At 43.8% G+C, this 19,617-nt stretch overlaps 1 protein-coding gene across 1 annotated transcript; it reads right to left on the bottom strand.

The window, feature by feature from the left end:
• Positions 1-1,656: 1,656 nt before the first annotated feature.
• On the bottom strand, positions 1,657-10,896 carry Dppa2 (developmental pluripotency associated 2). Its single transcript, NM_028615.1, has 7 exons — positions 10,631-10,896; positions 9,460-9,595; positions 7,136-7,287; positions 6,988-7,041; positions 5,253-5,508; positions 3,687-3,882; positions 1,657-2,537 (listed from the first exon to the last, which is right to left on the bottom strand). Exons 1-7 carry the CDS (start codon positions 10,661-10,663, stop codon positions 2,459-2,461), a joined length of 906 nt encoding a protein of 301 aa, NP_082891.1. The 5' UTR covers positions 10,664-10,896; the 3' UTR covers positions 1,657-2,458.
• Between the last annotated feature and the right edge of the window lie 8,721 nt (positions 10,897-19,617).

Raw genomic sequence — 19,617 nt, 5'->3', positions numbered from 1 at the left:
TGTAACAATGTTTCAGTTTGCATGGAGAGGGAGACAGGTGTCTGGGCTGCAATTCTAAACTAAGAGGCAGACTGAACCTTAAATAACTATGGCCTCCTACCTCCTTTTAATGTCAAAATGACTTTTTTTTTATGTAGACAGCATTATGCCTGCAATGTATGCCTGCAGGCCAGAAGAGGGCACTAGATCTCATCACAGATGGTTGTAAGCCACCATGTGGTTGCTGGGTATTGAATTCAAGACCTCTGAAAGAGCAACCAGTGGTGGGTTATGGTTTTGTTTGCTTGTTTTTTGTACTTTGTAGACCAGGCTGGCCTCGAACTTAGAAATCCGCCTGCCTCTGCCTCCTGAGTGCTGGGATTAAAGGCGTGCGCCACCACGCCCGGCTTCCTTTTTTATTAGGTATTTTCTTCATTTACATTTCCAATGCTATCCCAAAAGTCCCCCTCCTCCTTCCTTTCTTTGGTTCCTCTCTCCATTCTTTTTGTTGTTGAGGCAGCCTAGCCACAAAATCCTAAAATGACTATTTAGTCTAATCTGGCCTCAATTTGCCACTTGCCATACGTAAGGCTGGCCTTGTGCTCCCATTACCCTCTGGCTTCTGAGCACCCCTGTGTTCTCAGTGCATGTTACTCTGCATGAGAGCACAGAGGGGGCTGAGGTAGAATTAGTTCCAAGGCTAGCCTGGACTACAGCAGAAATCCGAGCTCAATCTGGGTCAGCTCAAAAAAACAGACTGGAAGATGCCCAATATATCAAGTGCTGGAGTCGCTATAGAAAACCTTAGGGTCATTCCATAAAAGGTGAAATGGTGGTACCTATTACCCATGCCAGCACTAGAATAGTAGGAAGGGGGGGCTCAGAAGTTCCAAGTTATCCTCAGCTACAAGGAAAGTTTGAAGGCACTCAGAGCTAAGGAAGACTTGGTTTAATCCTAACAATATATCATGGTGCACTCCAGCAGTCTGGGTGTAGTGGCACACCTTATATCTGGTGATCTGAGAAGCAGAGGCAAGATCAAGAGTTTGGTATTGACCTAGGTTACACATCCTGAAGACAAGCCCGAGACACATCCGTCTCAAACCTGTGTGCGAGACTGAACAGACAGAGGCATGTTTGTGAATTTGGGGGACCAGCCGGGGCTCCCCAGAGTCTCTATCCTCACCATCAATTTACAGCTGGGAATGTAGCTCTGTAAAGTATGTGACCTGCTAGTATGCCTACAGCCCTGGGTTGAATGTCCAGCATTGTACGCTGTGGTACACTTCAGCACTTAGGAAATGAAGGCCCAAGGATCAACCAAGCCCATAAACATGCAGTCAAGGAGAGATGAGGAGTCTGTGGGAGCCATGCTCTTCCTGGGGAGCTACTACTGCCAGTTGATGACTGCTGGAGCACGGAGAGCCATCAGCAGTCAGTTCAGCTGCAGGCGAGTGAGCTGCCTGTACACTGGTAAATACACTGTATTCATGTCTGTGTGAGTGGCCCCAAAGGCCAAATTGGTAGGGCTACAGGCACAATAAGAGAAGACAGGGATGGTGAGTGTGATCGGAGTGGGAAATGTCAAGTAATAACACTTTAAAAAAATTAAAATACTCAAGACCAGCCTGTGCTGCAAAAGACCCTGTCTTGGATATATAAAAACCAACCAGATATCCATATGTAATAGCATCAATTCATAAGGCACATCTTGGACAATGGAATCTCAACATTAAGAAAAATCAATCGAGGACATGGATATTTCTCACAGGCATATTGCTAGGTAAAAGCCAATCTGAACGGTAGCATACTATATGATTTCAAATGTATGGCACTCTATAAACACTTGTCAACACCCAGGTTGTTTAGCACAAGCAATGAACTCTATACTAGTCAAACATACATCAGTACTGGCTAAGTGGTATTGTACAGGCATGTAAAACCCAACACGTGTCTGGTCTACCTAGAATTTCCAGGTCCACTGGAGTTGCTACATGATAAAGCCATACTCAAAAAAAATTATATATATTTTTAAAAAAAGTACTTTCTGCTTTGCTAATTTGAAACTGCTCCCCATCTCCCCCCTCCAAAAAAAAATTTATATAAAAAAAGTACAGCAAAACAAACCCAGTAAAACCGAATCATTTCTCAGGTAGCTAAGCATTTAGCCAATCCAGCACGAGGCCATGAGGAGCTGTCAGAGATGTTAAGATACAGCGAGGTGTTGTTAGAGTGATGCAAATCCAGCACGAGGCCATGAGGAGCTGTCAGTCAGAGATGTTAAAATGCAACGGGCTGTTGTTAGAGAGATGGATGCTGATTTGTCAACAGAGTCTCCACTCTGCTGGGAGACAGGAGGAGGGGCTTCTGATGACTGACAGCCAGGTTTTTGTTTGTTTGTTTTGTTTTGTTTGTTTTTAGCCATTATAGGGATCACAGAATATTCTTCCATTCCCTTTAGATCAGAGTAAAATCTTGTCTACGGCGGCATATTTGGGGGTAGGGCATTTTTCTTTGCACGGCTTCTAATTTTAAAGTTTCTTAGGATCTTCTTGTTGCTGTAAGACAAATGTTAAAGAAAACATTTTTTAAAGTTGCAAGGGGGAGAAGCCAGAGTTTTCCCTTAACAGAGACAAAAGCTGGGGGCGGTGGGGCACATCTTTAATCCCAGCACTAACAAAGGTAGGTAGGTGGATCTCTATAGACTTTGAAGCCAGCCTAGACTTTTTGACTCAAAACCCAAGCAAAATGAGCACATACAATAAATAAGAGACCCTTTTCCATTTCTGGAGTCCCTGAGATGGCTTGCCTGAATGCTGAGATTGATGAATGAAGAGCTACAGTCAAGGCTGCTCAGAGTTCACATGTTCTTTTGTTTTTTTGTTTGTTTTTGGTTTTGGTTTTTTGAGACAGGGTTTCTCTACATAGCCCTAGCTGTCCTGGAACTCACTCTGTAGACCAGGCTAGCCTGGAACTCAGAAATCTGCCTGCCTCTGCCTCCCGAGTGCTGGGATTAAAGGTGTGCGCCACCATGCCCAGCTTTTTGTTTTATTGGGTTTTTTGTTTTTGTTTTTGGTTTTTTTTTTTTGGTTAGTTCATATGTTCTATGTGCCCGAATATTCTCAATGCATAGAAGGTTGTTTTTGTACTCATGCATAGATGCTGAGTTCTGATCTAATTCAGGGCTGGCCACTGGGACCATGAGGACCTGGTTTTTGATTGTGATCACATGTACCAATGCACGTATGCTGTGACATGCCTGGGTCCTCAAACATCAGTGATCTAAACCAATAAATAAATAACTCAAATCAAAAGCACTATGTATAAGGCCAAGGTACACTTTCCTTGGGGCTTGGGCTCACATAGCCTAGGCTGGCTTCTACCTCTGGCTCTATACTGTGCTGGGGATCAAATCTAGGGTCTTATTCAAGGGAGGCAAGCACTATGCCCACTGCACTAAATTGCCAGCCCCTTTTAACAGTCTTGATTTTGGACTGGGTTCCACACTTCTCAGGCACATTATTCAGACTTATGAGAATAAATCACCCTTATGCAGTTCTAAGCTGTTTTCTATTTTCACCTGATCAATATGGGGAATTAGAAAAATAGAATGTTTGCTCTTTGGCTTCTGTTCAGTTATCAGAAAAATTCATCTAGACATCTTCCTTTTTCAGTTTCCCATGCCAAGAGAGGTACTAAGGGATTACCTGTGAACACATTCAGGACATAGCAAATTATCTTCCACTCCTGGTTCTGGGATAATACAGGCCGGTAACAGGAAGAGAAAATTCATCCTTTGGGGAGTGTCTGGAACCCAGGTCTGTCCAGCAAGAAATTGCAGGCGAACCCAACCTTTCTTATCTGCAGGGAGCTGCCTGCCATGGACAACACACCATCTGGATCCTGAGGGGTAGAAACAAAAAAGTAACAAGCAAGAAAAATCAAGACAACTCTCCACTACCTCTCAGTCAACTACTCTTTGCTAAAAATCCAATGCATTTTCTGCTGGCTCATAAACTGTCAAAAACCCTTTATACAATGTGCACTGAAAAAAACAAGTATTGGAACAAAGTAAATTGAGAACAATGCATGGAAAACCAGTCAGATGACTGTTTCTGACCACAAGAACCTCCTAGTCACTTTGCAGAATGCTCACTTTGTGTTCAAGACCTTGCTAAATGGTTTATATATTAATATACTTATTGTTAATACTGGTATTCTACTTGTGTTTCTTTCCCCAATACTGGAGATTAAATCTAGGACCTCACAAATGCTAAGCAAGACTTTACCACTGAGCCAAGCCCCACAAACCTTTGTTTTCCCTATAACAGTAGAGGTAGCCAGGATTTATGGTATTCAATACCATTTTCTCCAATGAACTGACACAGGTATTCTGACTCATAGTCCACTTGTCTGTAGTACACTACTTTGTACTGATCTGACTAAAAGAGCCATGACTGCTAAATCAAGGGGAAATTTTTCATATACAATTTCCCCAATGCATACATACCTACATACTGTGGAATAAAAGGAACCAAGGAAGTGAAATAATGATCCTAGAGGGATCTGATTTCAAGAGACCCTCCAGAGCTATACTAAGGTGCTGCGGTCTTAACCTATAGATTAGTGGAATAGAAGATGCCAACATAATGAACCTGTGTAGTTATGACCACCCAGACTTTTGTTGTGTTGTTTGAGATAGGGTTTTTCTGTGTAACTATGGCTGTCCTGGAACTCACTCTGTAGACCAGGAAGGCCTTGAATGCAGAGATCCACCTGTCTTTGCAAGGCATGTGCCACCAGGCCCAGCTTAAAAATGAAGCCTTACCGGAGTCAAATTTATCCTCTACATCAGTGGTTCTCCACCTATACCAGTCTTGATCCCTATGATAAACTTCGATATCCAAAAATATTTACATTACAATTCATAACAGTAGCAAAATCAGTTATACAGTAGCAACAACAACAACAAAAATTGTGTGGTTAGGGGTCACATCAGGAAGATTGATAAGCAATCTGTTAAGTTCGATTCATTTTGTGAGGTGGTCTTTGACTTCCCAGGTGTGTCCTTGACCTCAGCATAAAATGAAAAGTGGCACTGAACTACTGGCCCACCAGCCTCCACCTCCCAAGTGCCGAAATTCCACATAGGCACCACCCTACCAGGTTAGTCTTCAGACTTTAACCCCCTGCTACTTTATGCCTTTCTGTCTCCTGCTGAGGTTAACCACGCTTCTGAAAGAGTAGCATTCACATCTTTAGGGAGGTCTTACCAGTGGCTTGTGGCAGAAAGGCCTCCACATTAGACGGAAGAGGACATCGATTCTTAGACATTGACTGAGCTGCTCTCATGGCAATCCTTGCCCAGGCTGCAAATGTGGACTCCTTAGGTGAAGTTAGAATTTCCAGGACACCACTCTCCTCCTTTTTCCTTTGGCACCCGCTTGGAGGCCCGATTCCTCTGAAGACTATCTTGGATTTCTTGGGACCCTGCTTCATTCTGGCCTCCCGAGATGTATTGGGAATATACTGCAAAGGAAATTCACCAGCATGCCTAAGTGCTCAGGCTTGGTATGCAAATTTCACAAGTTCACACTGGGTGGCAATTTTGGAAACACTACTTCTCTCTAGAGTGTTGGTTCTCTAAGGAGAGAGAATTTTGGCAGATAAAAGCAAAAGCACAGATTGGTCTGGTCAGATGGCTCAGTGGGGACAAATCACTGACTCCAGCAACAGTGTGTAATTGGCCGGGTGTCCCCAACAAATGCCTATAACAATAGCTCCTAAGGGGGATGGAGACAGGTTTTTGTTGGTGCTAGCTGGCTTTCAGAATAGCTGAGAAAACTGGAGCACCACAAAGGGGTAGATACACTGATAGGATACGAAAAGCCTCCCTCCCTTCTAACCTCCATGTGCACACAGGTACGTAATGTACACACTGCACAAAACTGAAGATCGAGATGAGATCACTGGCCCCGGGCGTGGTGGTACATGCCTTTAATCCCAACACTTGGGAGGCAGAGGCAGGCTGATTTCTGAGTTCCGAGACCAGCCTGGCCTACAGAGTAAGTTCCAGGACAGCTAGGGCTAAACAGAGAAACCCTGTCTCAAAAAAAAAAAAAAAAAAAAAAAAAAACAAAAAACAAACAAGCAAAAAAAGAGATAAGATCACTGGTTCAAGACCAGACAGATAAGAGTGCAATCACTCCTTTGTTTTTGGGAGATTTGTTTTTGTTCCTTTTTATGCCCCAGGTTTTGTTTTGTTTTCGGTCTTACTTTATAGCCCAGGCTGACCTTGGATTTGTTGCCTGCCCTTTTCCTGCCTCAGTCTCCCAAGTACTGGGACTGAAATTTATCACCCACCTAGCTCCTCTTGTTTTGAGGTGACACTCATAATGACCTACTGTGTAGCTGAGGAAGACCTTGAGCTGTAGACACCACTGCCCCCACATTCCCAGTTCTGGGACCCCAGGGTGTGTGTCATGCTTAGCTGTCATACTCAGATTTGAAAGCAACAAAACCCCCCAGAGATGGAAAACTACTGTTGTCTCAGGGGGTTCAGATGGTTCTGAATATGAAATAATCTTACTGGATTACATTTGAATCATAATTCATGTGGGGCCAGAGAGATGAGGGCTGTAATCGCAGCTCGCAGCTATTAGACTGGGAGACTAAGGTAGGAGGATCACGTGATACGGGATTGCCTCAGAAGTTTACCGCTAAGGACAATGGCTCAAGCCTGTAATTGAGGAACGTGGGAGGTAGAAGACCAGCCTAAGACACTTAAGAGACCTTTTCCAGACATCCTGCTATGTGTGTTGGCACACATCTTTAATCTCAGGAGGCAGAGGTAGATGGATCTCTGAGCTCCAGGCACACATTGGGTTCTCCCCAATGTATGCCTGGAACCCTGCCTTCAAGGGAGATTACCTAGAACAATTTCAGTAAGACAGCTCACTCCACAGGGAGAGCCCATCCCCCCACCCCGTCACCACAGCTGTCACTTACACATTCTTGTTTAGAATAGGAGTGTCTCCGAAGTCTCAAATAGACCTCAACTTTCTAAGGAAATTAAGAAAAAAGTAATGTTAAAAGACATGACCAAAGTGTCCATACTTAGTCTATGTAATAGCAAATCCAAATGGGAGGTACTAACCTTGCCATCCGTACTCAAGTTATGATACCGACACCACTCCCGAAGAGTGTTCCGGGACACGTCCCTAATAGGAGGCAGGCTGGGCGGAGGACAGGTGCTTGGTATGGTTCTGGTTGGGTGTTTGATTCCAGCATGCCTCACCAGAGAACGGGCTGAGATAAGGAGGAACAGGGAGAAAGCAGTAGTACTCAGTGATTGCTTTAAGATTTTTCTCACAAACCACTTTGTACATAAAGATAGCTTCTCGGGCTGGGCAGTGGTGGCGCACACCTTTAATCCCAGCACTTGGGAGGCGGAGGCAGGTGGATTTCTGAGTTCTGAGGCCAGCCTGGTCTACAGAGTGAATTCCAGGACAGCCAGGGCTACACAGAGAAACCCTGTCTCAAAAAAAAAGAAAGCTTTTTGTTTTCCTCCAATTATGAAAAAGAAAATGAGGAATTCACTTGACCAAGATCACAGACCCCTTAAAATAGGAGACCTGGGACAGTAAGACATATTTACATAATAAATCCTAATAAGATTCTATCTTATTTTAATCATATGCTTGCTGTGAATCTGCCATATGCATTCTAGACAGCTGAAATATTCCCTCTCCCTTCCCCTCCCTCCCCCTCCCCTCCCCTCTCCTCTCCCCTCCTCCTCTCCTCTCCCCTCCCCTCCTCCTCTTCTCTCCTCTCTCTCTCTGGTTTTTATTGTTTTTGTTTTGTTTTGGAGACAGGATTTCTGTGTAGCCCTGGCTGTCCTGGAACTTGCTTTGTAAACCAAGGTGGTCTCAAACTCAGAGAACTGCCTGCTTCCCAAGAGCTGAGATTAAAGGCGTGTTTAAGAATACTTAGCATGGCCGGGTGGTGGCGGCGCACGCCTTTAATCCCAGCACTCGGGAGGCAGAGGCAGGCGGATTTCTGAGTTCTGAGCCAGCCTGGTCTACAAAGTGAGTTCCAGGACAGCCAGGGCTACACAGAGAAACCCTGTCTCGAAAAAACCAAAAAAAAAAAAAAAAAAAAAAAAAAAAGAATATTTAGCATGTTTGTTTGCTTGTTTTATTGGCTTCAGCAACTACAGGAGCAAATACTTTTGGCTGATCCTGTGTCTAGATTCAGGGGCTATGGCTGTCATTCAGTTGGAGACACGCCCACTACAGGAGGGGACTAGGTTTCATCCCCAGCCTCACAAAAACTTCACATAATGTCAAGAGTGTAATGGCAGCACCTACAGCCTAGGGCCAGCAGTTCACTCCATCCTCAGCTAAATAAAAAGTCTGATAGCAAGCCAGATGTGATGGAACACATCTTTAATCCTAGTACTTTGAAGGCAGAGTCAGGCAGCTTTCTAAGTTCGAGGCCAGCCTGTTCTACAGAGTGAGTTCCAAGCCAGTCAGGACTAAGCAGCAAAACTCAGCCTTGAGGGGGGAAAATTACTCAAAAATGAGCCCAAAAGTCTAGGTTTTGAAGCACTCCCCCACCCCTCACCCAGTTGTTTCTACAGAATCAAAAGAACCCCTTCTAAAATGCACCGCAAATCAGCATTGCTCCAGAACTCTACCTATGTGTCATTTTCTATACATAGCACACCCCAGTCCCCAGCTGCTCTGAGGCTAGCGTGGCATACCTTTCTTTGAAACACTGAGACTTTTTAAGAACTAATAGGCAGGTTTTGTGGTTGGTGTGTTCATTTTGGTCACTTATTTTAAGACCTCCACTGACACTCGATACACAATTGAAGACCTGGGACTTGATTTTCCTGTCTCAGCCTACGAAGTGTTGGGACTACAGGCTTTTGCTACCATGTCCTTTTAGTAAGCAAGATATTTAATATACTCTGCCTCTGCCTCCCAAGTGTTGGGATTAAAGGCACTGAGTCACCAAGTTAACCTTTTCTTAAAGAGAGTGTACCACTCTCAACCTTCCTATATGCTAGGCAAATGTCCAGCCCCCACAGCCCTGTCCTTTAACCTCAATTTTTTTTTTTTGGAAAAAGTCATACTACTGTGGATCAGTGTTTTTGAACTTCTGCCTAGCTGTGGGGTGACAGCTTCCCAGGTACCTTGCCCAATTCCCACCTTAAATAAAGCAGTTCACAGGGCTTAACAACTGAGATGAGTGGAATTTGAAAATCTCAGTGAGGTTTAAGAAGCCTGCCTGATATGGTGGTGTGCACCTTTAACCAGCTGCAGGGAGGTAAAACTGGAGGTGTGTTGGTGGGCGGAGGGAGTGGTCCTTGTATCAAAACTGTATACTTTATCTTGGCTTTCCAGAGTCTTACTGAGAAATCCATCTCAAACCTACACTATTTTCGCCAGGATTCTGACATTGGATGATAGATACCTGGTGGTGTGTGGTCTAAGGTTGAAGAAGAAACATTTGATTGCGTAGCGTAGTCTGTGTTTGGCTCCTCCTCCTCCTTAAAGGGGACCAGCGTTAAAATCACACTTTCTTCATCCAAGTTTTCCTCAGATTGGTTCTGCAAAGAGAAGCAGTGAGGGGTTTCTGCTGAATTCATTTACCATCAGAGTCTTAGTGTTGAAATAAAGAAGATAACCTCAGGAAGCAGGCGGCTGGGAACTACCAAACCACTGTGGAAGGGCTTTCTAAACGCTCAGAAAAGCAAGGCATCAACTAGAGAGTGACACCTCCTGGAGGAAGTTCCTGAAGATTTGGTCCCCTCCCCTTCCTTCTCCTATGGAAATCTCAACACCAATACTTCCAAACTAGAAATAAGGATTTCTTTTTCCATTTGTATAGCGCCTTATCAAAGTTCCCCAGACACAAATCCACTTCTGTTACCATAAAAAACACTGAGCTGGGGGTTAGGGGTGGGGACTAATGACAAAGGCCTTCAATCCCAGCACTTAGGAGGCAGAGGCAGGCAGATCTAGGCCAGCTTAATCTATGGAACAAGTTCCAGGAGAGCCAGTGAAACCCAGTCTCGAAAAACCAAATAACAACCACAAAACAAACAACGGTAACAACAAAAGCCAAAACAAACAAAACAAAAAAACAAGAACAAAAACCAAACGAAACGAACATGGTGAGGCCTAAAAGCAATATTGACAGGCTAGTGGTCCTTACCTGGCCCAGAATCACACAATCCGAGATGGGGAAACCCACCAACTAGGCATTAGAGGTATTGGGAACTGGTTACTTCTCCTTAGGGGGAAAAATGGCTACTTTGTTTTTTAAATGTAAATTATCAAAAATTTCCACTTAATTTCAGCTCACCTTCTCGGTAGATTTTAATCCTAGCTTCAGCCTTCCTAGTCTGAGACGATTTACTCCTTTAGCAAGGAAACAGTTTCATTTTACTCCCAGGAAATACATAGTGTCAAACGTGTGTGTGGGGGTGGGGGTGGGGGGGGGGGAGTGGAGTATCAAGCAGAGAGGGTTCCAAGATTGAGGCCTTAAACCCACGCAGTTCCTCGGAAGCCAGACAGGAGCCCTAGAGTGAAAAAGAACTCCCAAGAGAAAACCAATTCTCTTAGAGAATCAATTCTCTTACCTCGTTGAAAGTCTCCAGGCCGAAGTATGACATTTTCAGGCAGGCTTGGAAGAAGACAAAGGCAGCCGCTGAATGAATGCCGACTTCTTTTATAAGTAAATGACTGCTTCCTGTCTTCCTGTGGCCCAATTAAGCTCTTCCCCCTCCTCCTCTCTCCACCCTCTTCTCTTTGACGTGATTTTATCAGTTCTCTGGGTCTCAGTAGATAATTGATAGCAAAAAGCTGAGTTCTTAAGTAAATCAAAAGCCAGCCACACCTTCTCCTTTAAAAAATAAATAAATAAATAAATAAATAAATAAAATTAGTCTCGAGCTTTGTCCTCCTGGTAAATGTTTATAACCTCAGTGCTCCGGATGCAGAAATAGCAGCAGGAGGGTCATGACCTAGAGTTCTGACTGGAAGACACAGGAGGACCCTCCCTCAGGGTGGCGCATGCTAGTGATCCCAGTGCCGGGGAGGCTGAGCCAGGAAAGATGGAAGCTTAAACCTTCAAATTGGACGTTTTAAATCCAGGGCAAGACATGACAAGAGAGACAAGAGACCTAGAAATAATGAAAAACAAACCTTTCCACTCCTTCTGTGTTACAGAGTGTCTAAAAAAACAAATAAATAAGTAAATAAAATAATAGAAAGAAAGAAAGAAAGAAAGAAAGAAAGAAAGAAAGAAAGGACAGCCTAAAAAAAAAAAAAAAAAAGTAATCTTGCCAGGCCGGGGAAACAGTAGCACACGCCTTTAATCCCAGCATTTGGGAGGCAGAGGCAGGTGGATTTCTGAGTTCGAGGCCAGCCTGGTCGTCAACAGGGTGAGTTTCAGGACAGCCAAGGCTATACAGAGAAATCCTGTCTTGAAAAACCAAAGAAAGAAAAGAAAAAGAAAAAAGAAAAAGTAATCTTTAATTTATTGAGGAATTGTCTGGAAATCTAAATTACCAAGCTGTACCTATCTCCTGAATCACTTCTTTGAGGGTGTGTCCCAGGAATCTGTATTTCCATGATTCCCTCAGGTGTTTCTTGACAGTCTAGTAACACTGGTTCTAGAAGTAGGCCAATAATAGCAAATAACCCTTGCTCCGCCTTTGTGGGAGAGAAATTGAATAATGTCCAGGGAGTTATGGACAAGTAAGGACTCCTCATTCCCACATGGGTCTATATTCCTGCTTTGGATGATTAAGAAAGGGAACCTAGTTGCCTAAGGTTTGTGGTATTTGAGACAAAGCCCAGGTTGTCCTTGAATTTTTTGTTTGTTTTGTTTTTTCGAGACAGGGTTTCTCTTTGTAGTCCTGGCTGTCTTGGAACTCACTCTGTAGACCAGGCTGGCCTTGAACTCAGAAATCCGCCTGCTTCTGACTCCGGAGTGCTGGGACTAAAGGCGTGCGCCACCACGCCCAGCTGTCCTTGAACTGTTGACCATGCTTTTGCCTCAACCTCCCAAGTACAGAGATCACCACCCCTTTCACATGCTAGAGTTCTTTCTGAGTGAGACTTTCTGATGGTCCATTTGTGCATACACACAGGAAAACATCTATATGTAAAATTAAGTTTAAATTGGAATTTAAAAGACAAACAAGCCGGGTATGGTGGCGCACACCTTTAATCCCAGCACTCCGGAGGCAGAGGCAGGCGGATTTCTGAGTTCGAGGTCAGCCTGATCTACAAAGTGAGCTCCAGGACAGCCAGGGCTACACAGAGAAACCCTGTCTCGAAAACAAACAAACAAACAAACCAAAAAAAAAAAAAAAAAAGACAAACAATGGGGCTGGAGAGATGGCTCAGCGGTTAAAAGCACTGACTGCTCTTCAGAAGGTCCTGAGTTCAAATCCCAGCAACCACAATGAGATTTGATGCCCTCTTTGGTGACAGCTACAGTGTACTCAGATACAATAAGTAAATCTTTAGCGAGCGGTGCAGACCAGAGCATCGAGCAACCTTCATTCCCAGCAAACCATATGATGGCTCACAACCATCAGTACAGCTACAGTGTACTCATATGCATAAATAAATAAATTAAAAAAAAAAGACAAACGACTTTTCTCTAAGGTTGGGTGTGGTGGTACACACGTTTAAGCTCGGTGCTTGCAAAACCAAAGTAGACTGTAGCCTGGTCTATCCGTAGAGTTCCAGATCAGCCGAGAATACACAGTGAGACCTGTCTGAGACACACAAAATAAATAGTTTAGCCAGGTGTATAACATTAAAGCTGTATGATCCCCTTCTAGGGCACTACATCAGCACACACAGGGCAGGACAGACAACCAGGGAACATACGAAATGCCTGGGTTAATGTGACTGGGCAGTGGAAATAAAGACAAACACTCAAATTTTCTTTGTCTTCTTGTTTAAAAAATAATAATAAACCAGTGAGGCATGATGTCACCTGTCCTTCGCTTTAGCATTCAGGCAGGAGGCAGAGGCCAGCAGAACCCTGAGTTTGACACTTTTCTGGGCCACCCCACCAAGTTATGTAGCCCAGTCAGGGTTATCCTGTTGGCTACAGCTGAGACCTTGTCTCAAAAACAAACAAAGTCAGACAGTGGTGGCGCATGCCTTTAATCCCAGCACTTGGGAGGCAGAGGTAGGCAGATTTCTGAGTTTGAGGCCAGCCTGGTCTACAAAGTGAGTTCCAGGACAGTCAGGGCTACAGTGAAACCCTGTCTCGAAAAACCAAAAACCGGGATGGAGAGGTGGCTCAGCAGTTAAGAGCACTGACTGCTCTTCCAGAGGTCCTGAGTTCAATTCCCAGCAACCACATGGTGGCTCACAACCATCTGTAATGGGATCTGATGCCCTCTTCTGGTGTGTCTGAAGACAGCTACAGTGTACTCACATAAAATAAATAAATAATTTAAAAAAAAAAAAGAAAAAAGAAAAACCAAAAACCAACCAACCAAACAAAACCCTAACAAAAATTTTTCTTTTATTTATTCAATTTCATAGTCTTACATTTATTTCTTTCTGCTTGTTTTTGGATCATTTTGTTCTTTCTAAACAAACTAACAACAAAAAAACCCAAAGTAGCAACAACAACAACAACAACAAAAAGAAAGCAAACAAACAAGCACAAAGCAAGCATTACTTTCAAGCCTCATGTAGCCCTGTCTGCTCAGGTTTTTTGTTTGGGGTTTTTGTTTTTGTTTTTTTGGGTTTTTTTGTTTGTTTGTTTTTCGAGACAGGGTTTCGACAGGGTTTCTCTGTATAGCTCTGGCTATCCTGGAACTCACTTTGTAGTCCAGGCTGGCCTCGAACTCAGAAATCCACCTGCCTCTGCCTCCTGAGTGCTGGGATTAAAGGCACGTGCCACCACGCCTGGCCTGTGTCTGCTCAGTTTGCTAGGTGGGTCACCCTGAGATCTTAGTTGTTTTGCCTGGCTGAGGGGCTGGAGAGATGACTAGGTGGTTACAAGTACTCATGTCAAGGACTGGAGTTCGAATCTCAGCACTCACAGGACTCAGGGTCGAATCTTAGCACTCACCTGGCATCAAGTCCCAGGGAATCCAACACCCTGGGTAAATATCAACAGACTAACAAGGACAAAAACAAACACAAACAAACAACAACAGCAGCAGCAGCAAAACTTTCCTGGGAAGGCAAGCCAGCCAACTTGGAGAAGAAAAAGGGCAAATATAGAAAGAAATGATTGACAAGATGTGGGACTAGAGGACTCTCTTGCACAACTGTTGTTCAAGACTGGTTAAGTAAAACAGAAAAATAAAAAATAAATAAAAATAAAAAAAAGTTTTCTTGTTTTCTTTCTTTTTGGTGGTGGTGGGGGGAACAGGTCTCACTGTGTAGCCCCGACTGGCCTGGCACTTGATATGTACACCAGACTGGCCTAAAATTCACACAGTTCTTCCTGCCTTTCTCAGTACAGCTGGGATTAAAGGTAAGACCCACTCCCAGGTAACAAGAGCCCATTTAAACTAGGTGGGGCAGCTCAAGCCTTTAATCACAGCACTTGGAAGACACAGGTTGCAAGCAGCAACAAGTTCAAGGCCAGAATGGTCTGTATAGTTTACAGCAGCCAGGGTTACATGAGAAACCCTCCTAAACACCTCTGGTCTCCTTTCCCACCCCTCAAAAAGGGTAAGATTTGGGGTTGGGAATGGAGGGCTGGTAGAATGCTTGCCAAGCGCACACCAAGTTTTGAGTTTGGTTCCCAGCAACAATGATATAATAAAAGTGGGAATGGAGGCGCTAGAGTTGCGACTTATTAGTAGGCTGCTTTCCCAGGATGCACTTGGGAGTGGGTTCATATGAGAGAGATGAGGCAAAAGGCCTGAAGGTGCAGAGGACACAGCATAACACCCTTGATCTGGAAGTGAAGGGAAGCAGTGTTAGCTGCAAGGAGCTCTAAGCAAGGATGGAGAAGAAGGTGGGGGCAGAATTAACCAACTAAGGGGGTATGAAGAAGATCTGTAGACAACTACTACATTCAAGTCTGTCTAAAATATAAAAAAATAAAAAATTAAAACCCTTAACCATAACAGAGTCAGGTGGTGAGGGCATACACCGTTGATCCCAGCACTCAGGAGGCAGAGGTAGAGGCAGGTGGATCTCTCTAAGTTCAAGGCCAGCCTGGTCTACATAGTGAGATGCTTCAAACAAAACCAAACAAACAAACTAAAAACATAACTTTTTCTCCCCCAAATATAACAGGGTCTTTCTATGTACCCTTGCCATCCTCTGCATCCCAAGGGCAGGATTAAAGACTCTCTTTATTATATTAAAATCTACCATGCAAGGCTAAAAACATAATTTTTAAACTTGATTTCTGAGGTCTACAGGGATGCCCTGGTGGTTGAAAGCATACCAAATTTGGATTCCTAGCACTCTTGTTGGGTGGGTCATGATCATCTACGTGTGACTCTAGCTCCTGAGGATCTAACACCTCTAGCCTCCATGAGAGCCAGCTTATGCACACACTACACAGACAGACCAACAGAAAGACAGACAGACAGACAGACAGACAGACACACACACACACAAATAAAAATTACGTATTTAAAAATAAATATAGCAGGATATAGTGGTGACACAGACCTTTAATCCCAGCACTCTGGAGGCAGAGGCAGATGAATCTCTGAGAGCTCAAGGCGAGCCTGGTCTATAAGGTCACCCAAGATGACATAGTGAGACCTGTCTCAAAGAAAGAATACATTGAGTTCTTGGCCTGGTTATGTTCTTCAGTGGTACAATGCATACCTAGCATACATAAGGCACCAAGTTGGATCCCCAGCACCAGAAAGAAAAGAAAAAAGAAAGAAAGAAAGGAAGGAAGAAAAGAAAGGAAGGAAGGAAGGAAGAAGGAAAAGAGAAGAGAAGAGAAGAGAAGAGAAGAGAAGAGAAGAGAAGAGAAGAAAAGAAAAGAGATAAAAGGAGGAAGGGAGGGAGGGAGGGAAATGAGCCATGAGCTCTTTTTTCTTTCTTTCTGTATTTGGAGCTTTTCCTCAGGATGTTTCCTATGAAAGAGAACAGTTTGTTAAACAGACTAGAATAGAAAGATGAATTCATGTCTCCTTGAAGTAGCTGAATTTTGGTGTTAAGAATTTCTAGGTTGGTTCTGGCACTGTAGCTCACCTGGTGCTTGCCTTAGCATGCATGAGGGTCTGGCTTCAATCCCCATCACCTTGCAAAGCAGGTGTGCTGGGGGGCAGCTTGTAGTGACAGACACCTGCTATCTCAGTGCTGGGCAGGTCAAAGTATGAAGTTCAAAGTCGTACTCAGCTATGAATCCAAGTTCCACATCAGCTTGGGCCAAATATAACCCAAGCCTATTTGAGCCTATTTCAAAGTAACAACAACCACATAGATTAGGCTAGGGATATAGCCCACTGGTAGAGATGGTGCACACCACTGTTTCCAAAGCACTTGAGGGGTTAAGCACTGTTAAGATTTGCCTAAATTTCACTATTTTTAGTGTTTATCATTAGTTCTTTAAATTTGCATTAGTGGGCTGGAGAGATGACTCAGCAGTTAAGAACACTGACTGCTCTTCCAGAGTTCAAATCCCAGCAACCACATGGTGGCTCATAGTTATCTGTAATGAGATCTGATGCCCTCTTCTGGTGTGTCTGAAGATAGCTAGCTATAGTGTACTTACATATATATAAATAAATCTTTAAAAAAATAAATAAAATAAATTTGCATTAGTAAGCATTCCTGATAACCATTTTTCTAATAGGCAAAGATGGTTTTCGGGGGAGTAACTTGACTCCCCAAATATAGCAGCTGTTAGGTTCTCCCTTACAAGTCTGGATGCCTTGGGCAAAAGGACAGATAGACAGATAGTTTCCTCTTAGGTCAGCACCAGCCATTTAGGAACATTCCATGCATACCTTGAGACAACTGAAGAATGTCTGCTGTTTGTCTGGTTTCTGACTGCTGGCAGTCTAAGCTTGAATTTTTTTTTTTTTTTTTTTTTTTTTTTTTTTTTTTTGAGTTCAGATAAGGCTAACTTGGAACTCACAGAGATCTTCCTTCCTCTGCCTTCCGAGTATTGGGATCAAAGCGAGCTGGAAACAGTTGGTTCTAGACTTCTGTTTTCACAAGTCCTGTCTGATGGTTTCTAGATGACTCTGGAATCATTTCTGCCTGGCCAGTGGGGAAGCACTGACCTGAAGATGCCCTAGCAGATGGATGCCTGGCGTTAAGAGGTAAAGTTATGACTGGTCTAAGACACAAGCTTCAATCACTGGGATTGATGCTACGAGGCAAGACTGTGATTGGCTCAAATAAATGGCTACGCTTATTGCAAACAAAGGATTGTGACTAGCCAAACCTCTTCCTCTCAGGAAAACTAAGCCAGCTTCCCTGGTTTAGTGACTCAGCTGGAAGTCACTTTGCTCTTGTATTGCCTCATCTTGTGTTACAAAACCCTTTTTTATGAGGTGGAAACTCGCTGTGTAGCACAGTCTAGACTTGAAGTATTGATCCGCCTCGGCTGACTTGATCCTGTCTTTTAGTCTGGGTGACTGCCCTTGGAGATATCCGTTTCCTCTAGCCTCTGACTTGTTTTTTTGTTGTTTCTATTTTGTTTTGAGACGGAGTCTCAGGGAGCTTAGATTGACTTACTATGTAGCAGAGACAAAGGGTGAACTTCAACTTCTGCCTCTGCTTCTCAGGAGCTGGGATCACAGGTATTTGTCACCACATCCAGTTTATGCACCGAAAGGGACCCAACCCAGGGTCTCAGGGATGTTAGATGGGTACTCTAACCATTGCAATACATCCCTCTTCCCCTTGACTTCTTTGCTTCTTGATGTGGGGCTACAGCCTCTTGACTGCCTGTTTGCTTTGCCCACAAGGATCCCAGCCTCATAGTCCTTGAGGTCAGGGCCCTCTAACTGCCATTCAATCTTCTTGGAAGTTCTAGCCTGGTGGCTTATAGTAACTAAGTGCCATAACCTAGTTGTATTATTTCAGGGTCTGTTACCCACCCACCCCCAACTGATATTATGGTCTAATGCTATAACTGCCTTACCAGTGGTCACAGAACAGTCTCAGCTGTGCTATGCCCCTTTCCAGCACATTCCTGACAGATCTTCTCAACACTTCATCCTATGACGCTGTGCAAAGAACAATCCCTTCACAGATGTCACCTCACTTACCATCTCCATCCCTGTAGGCCTGTTTTCTTCAGCCTCATCACTCCTTCATCCCTCCTTTGCCTTTGAACTTGAGTGTTTCTATTAGGATCAGCATTGGTTTCACAGTGGCTAAGGATCATCTTGGCACTGACTCTGTCTCATCTCCTAGGATTCTTGCCTCAATGCTATGTCCTGAGCCAGGAGAAACTTTTTGATGGGATGATCTTGTTTGTTTGTTTGTTTGTTTACTATTATAAATAAGTACACTGTAGCTGTCTTCAGAGAAGAAGAGTGTGTCACGTCAGATCCCATTATTGGTGGTTGTGAGCCACCATGTGGTTGCTGGGATTTGAATTCAGGACATTCGGAAGAGCAGTCTGTGATTTTACCCTCTGAGGCATCTCACCAGCCCAATGGGATGAACTTCTGATGGTCCATTACTATACTAATAGATTAGTTGCCCTCCAGCTATGTTGGGGATTGTTCTCCTAACTCCTGCCCGCAGGTCCTTTGGTGTATCTCCTTTTTCTTCTTTTCCCAGCCCAGAATTTTCTGTTATTCAGGACCTTGTCCTGAAGAGAACTTAGAAATGTGTGTGTGTGCATGTATGTGTGCCTTTGTGCATGTATGTGTGCATGCACACCAGAGTATCATTACATCACATAAACTGACCTTGAATGTACTATAACCAGGCAAGTTTTAACTCGTGATTTTTTCCCCCTACCTCCAGAGTGGCTGAAATTATAGCCCAGCTAAGAATCACTTTTTTTTTAACTTTCTGAATTTTTTAACTTTCTGAATTATTCTGCCTCTGGTACCTAGTTCATTAATGATTACTGTCAGACTTAACTCCACCCCCACCATTTATCAGTTTCCAAGTTAACTTCTATCCATCTTGGGCACTGCACACACATGGTACACAGCCAGACATGCAGGCAATACACTTATACACATAAAAAGAAATCTTAAAACTGTTTTTTAATTAAAAGTCTAATCTCATTATTTTGTGTGTCTGTTTCGCCTGTTTGTATCTGTGTGCACCACATGTGTGCTTGGTGCCATAGAGGTCAAAAGGTGGTGTAGATTCTCTGGAATGAGAGTTATGGATGGTTGTGAGCCTCTATATAGGTGCTGTGAAGCAAGCTCTAAGCTTCTGGCAAAAGGACAGCAGCTGCCTTGCAATCCAGATGTTTTCCAAGGCTTAACATCTTCATGGCTTTAGGTACACTTCCTTCATGGGTTCTTCAAGAAGCATCTGGAGAGATAGTGGCTGAGGTAATATGGTCCCATGTGGGTGCCACCCAGTAGACCCCTCCAATCAGCATAGGAAGCCTGAAACTTCTCCATTAGAGTTGTACCACCTGCTACAAATTCGGAGAGTGTGGGGGAGGAGTATGAGGAGT

Source organism: Mus musculus, chromosome 16, assembly GCF_000001635.26.
Source record: "Mus musculus strain C57BL/6J chromosome 16, GRCm38.p6 C57BL/6J".
Taxonomy (NCBI): Eukaryota; Metazoa; Chordata; class Mammalia; order Rodentia; family Muridae; genus Mus; species Mus musculus.
This window is presented reverse-complemented; position numbering and strand designations above follow the sequence as displayed.

Coding starts and splice junctions, on each gene's coding strand:
- Dppa2 (NM_028615.1), bottom strand. CDS start 10,663: ATGTCATACTTCGGCCTGGAGACTTTCAACGAG. Junction 7,288..9,459: donor CTTAGACCACACACCACCAG/GTATCTATCATC, acceptor TCCTTATCTCAG/CCCGTTCTCTGGTGAGGCAT. Junction 3,883..5,252: donor CTTTCTGCCACAAGCCACTG/GTAAGACCTCCC, acceptor TCTACCCCTCAG/GATCCAGATGGTGTGTTGTC.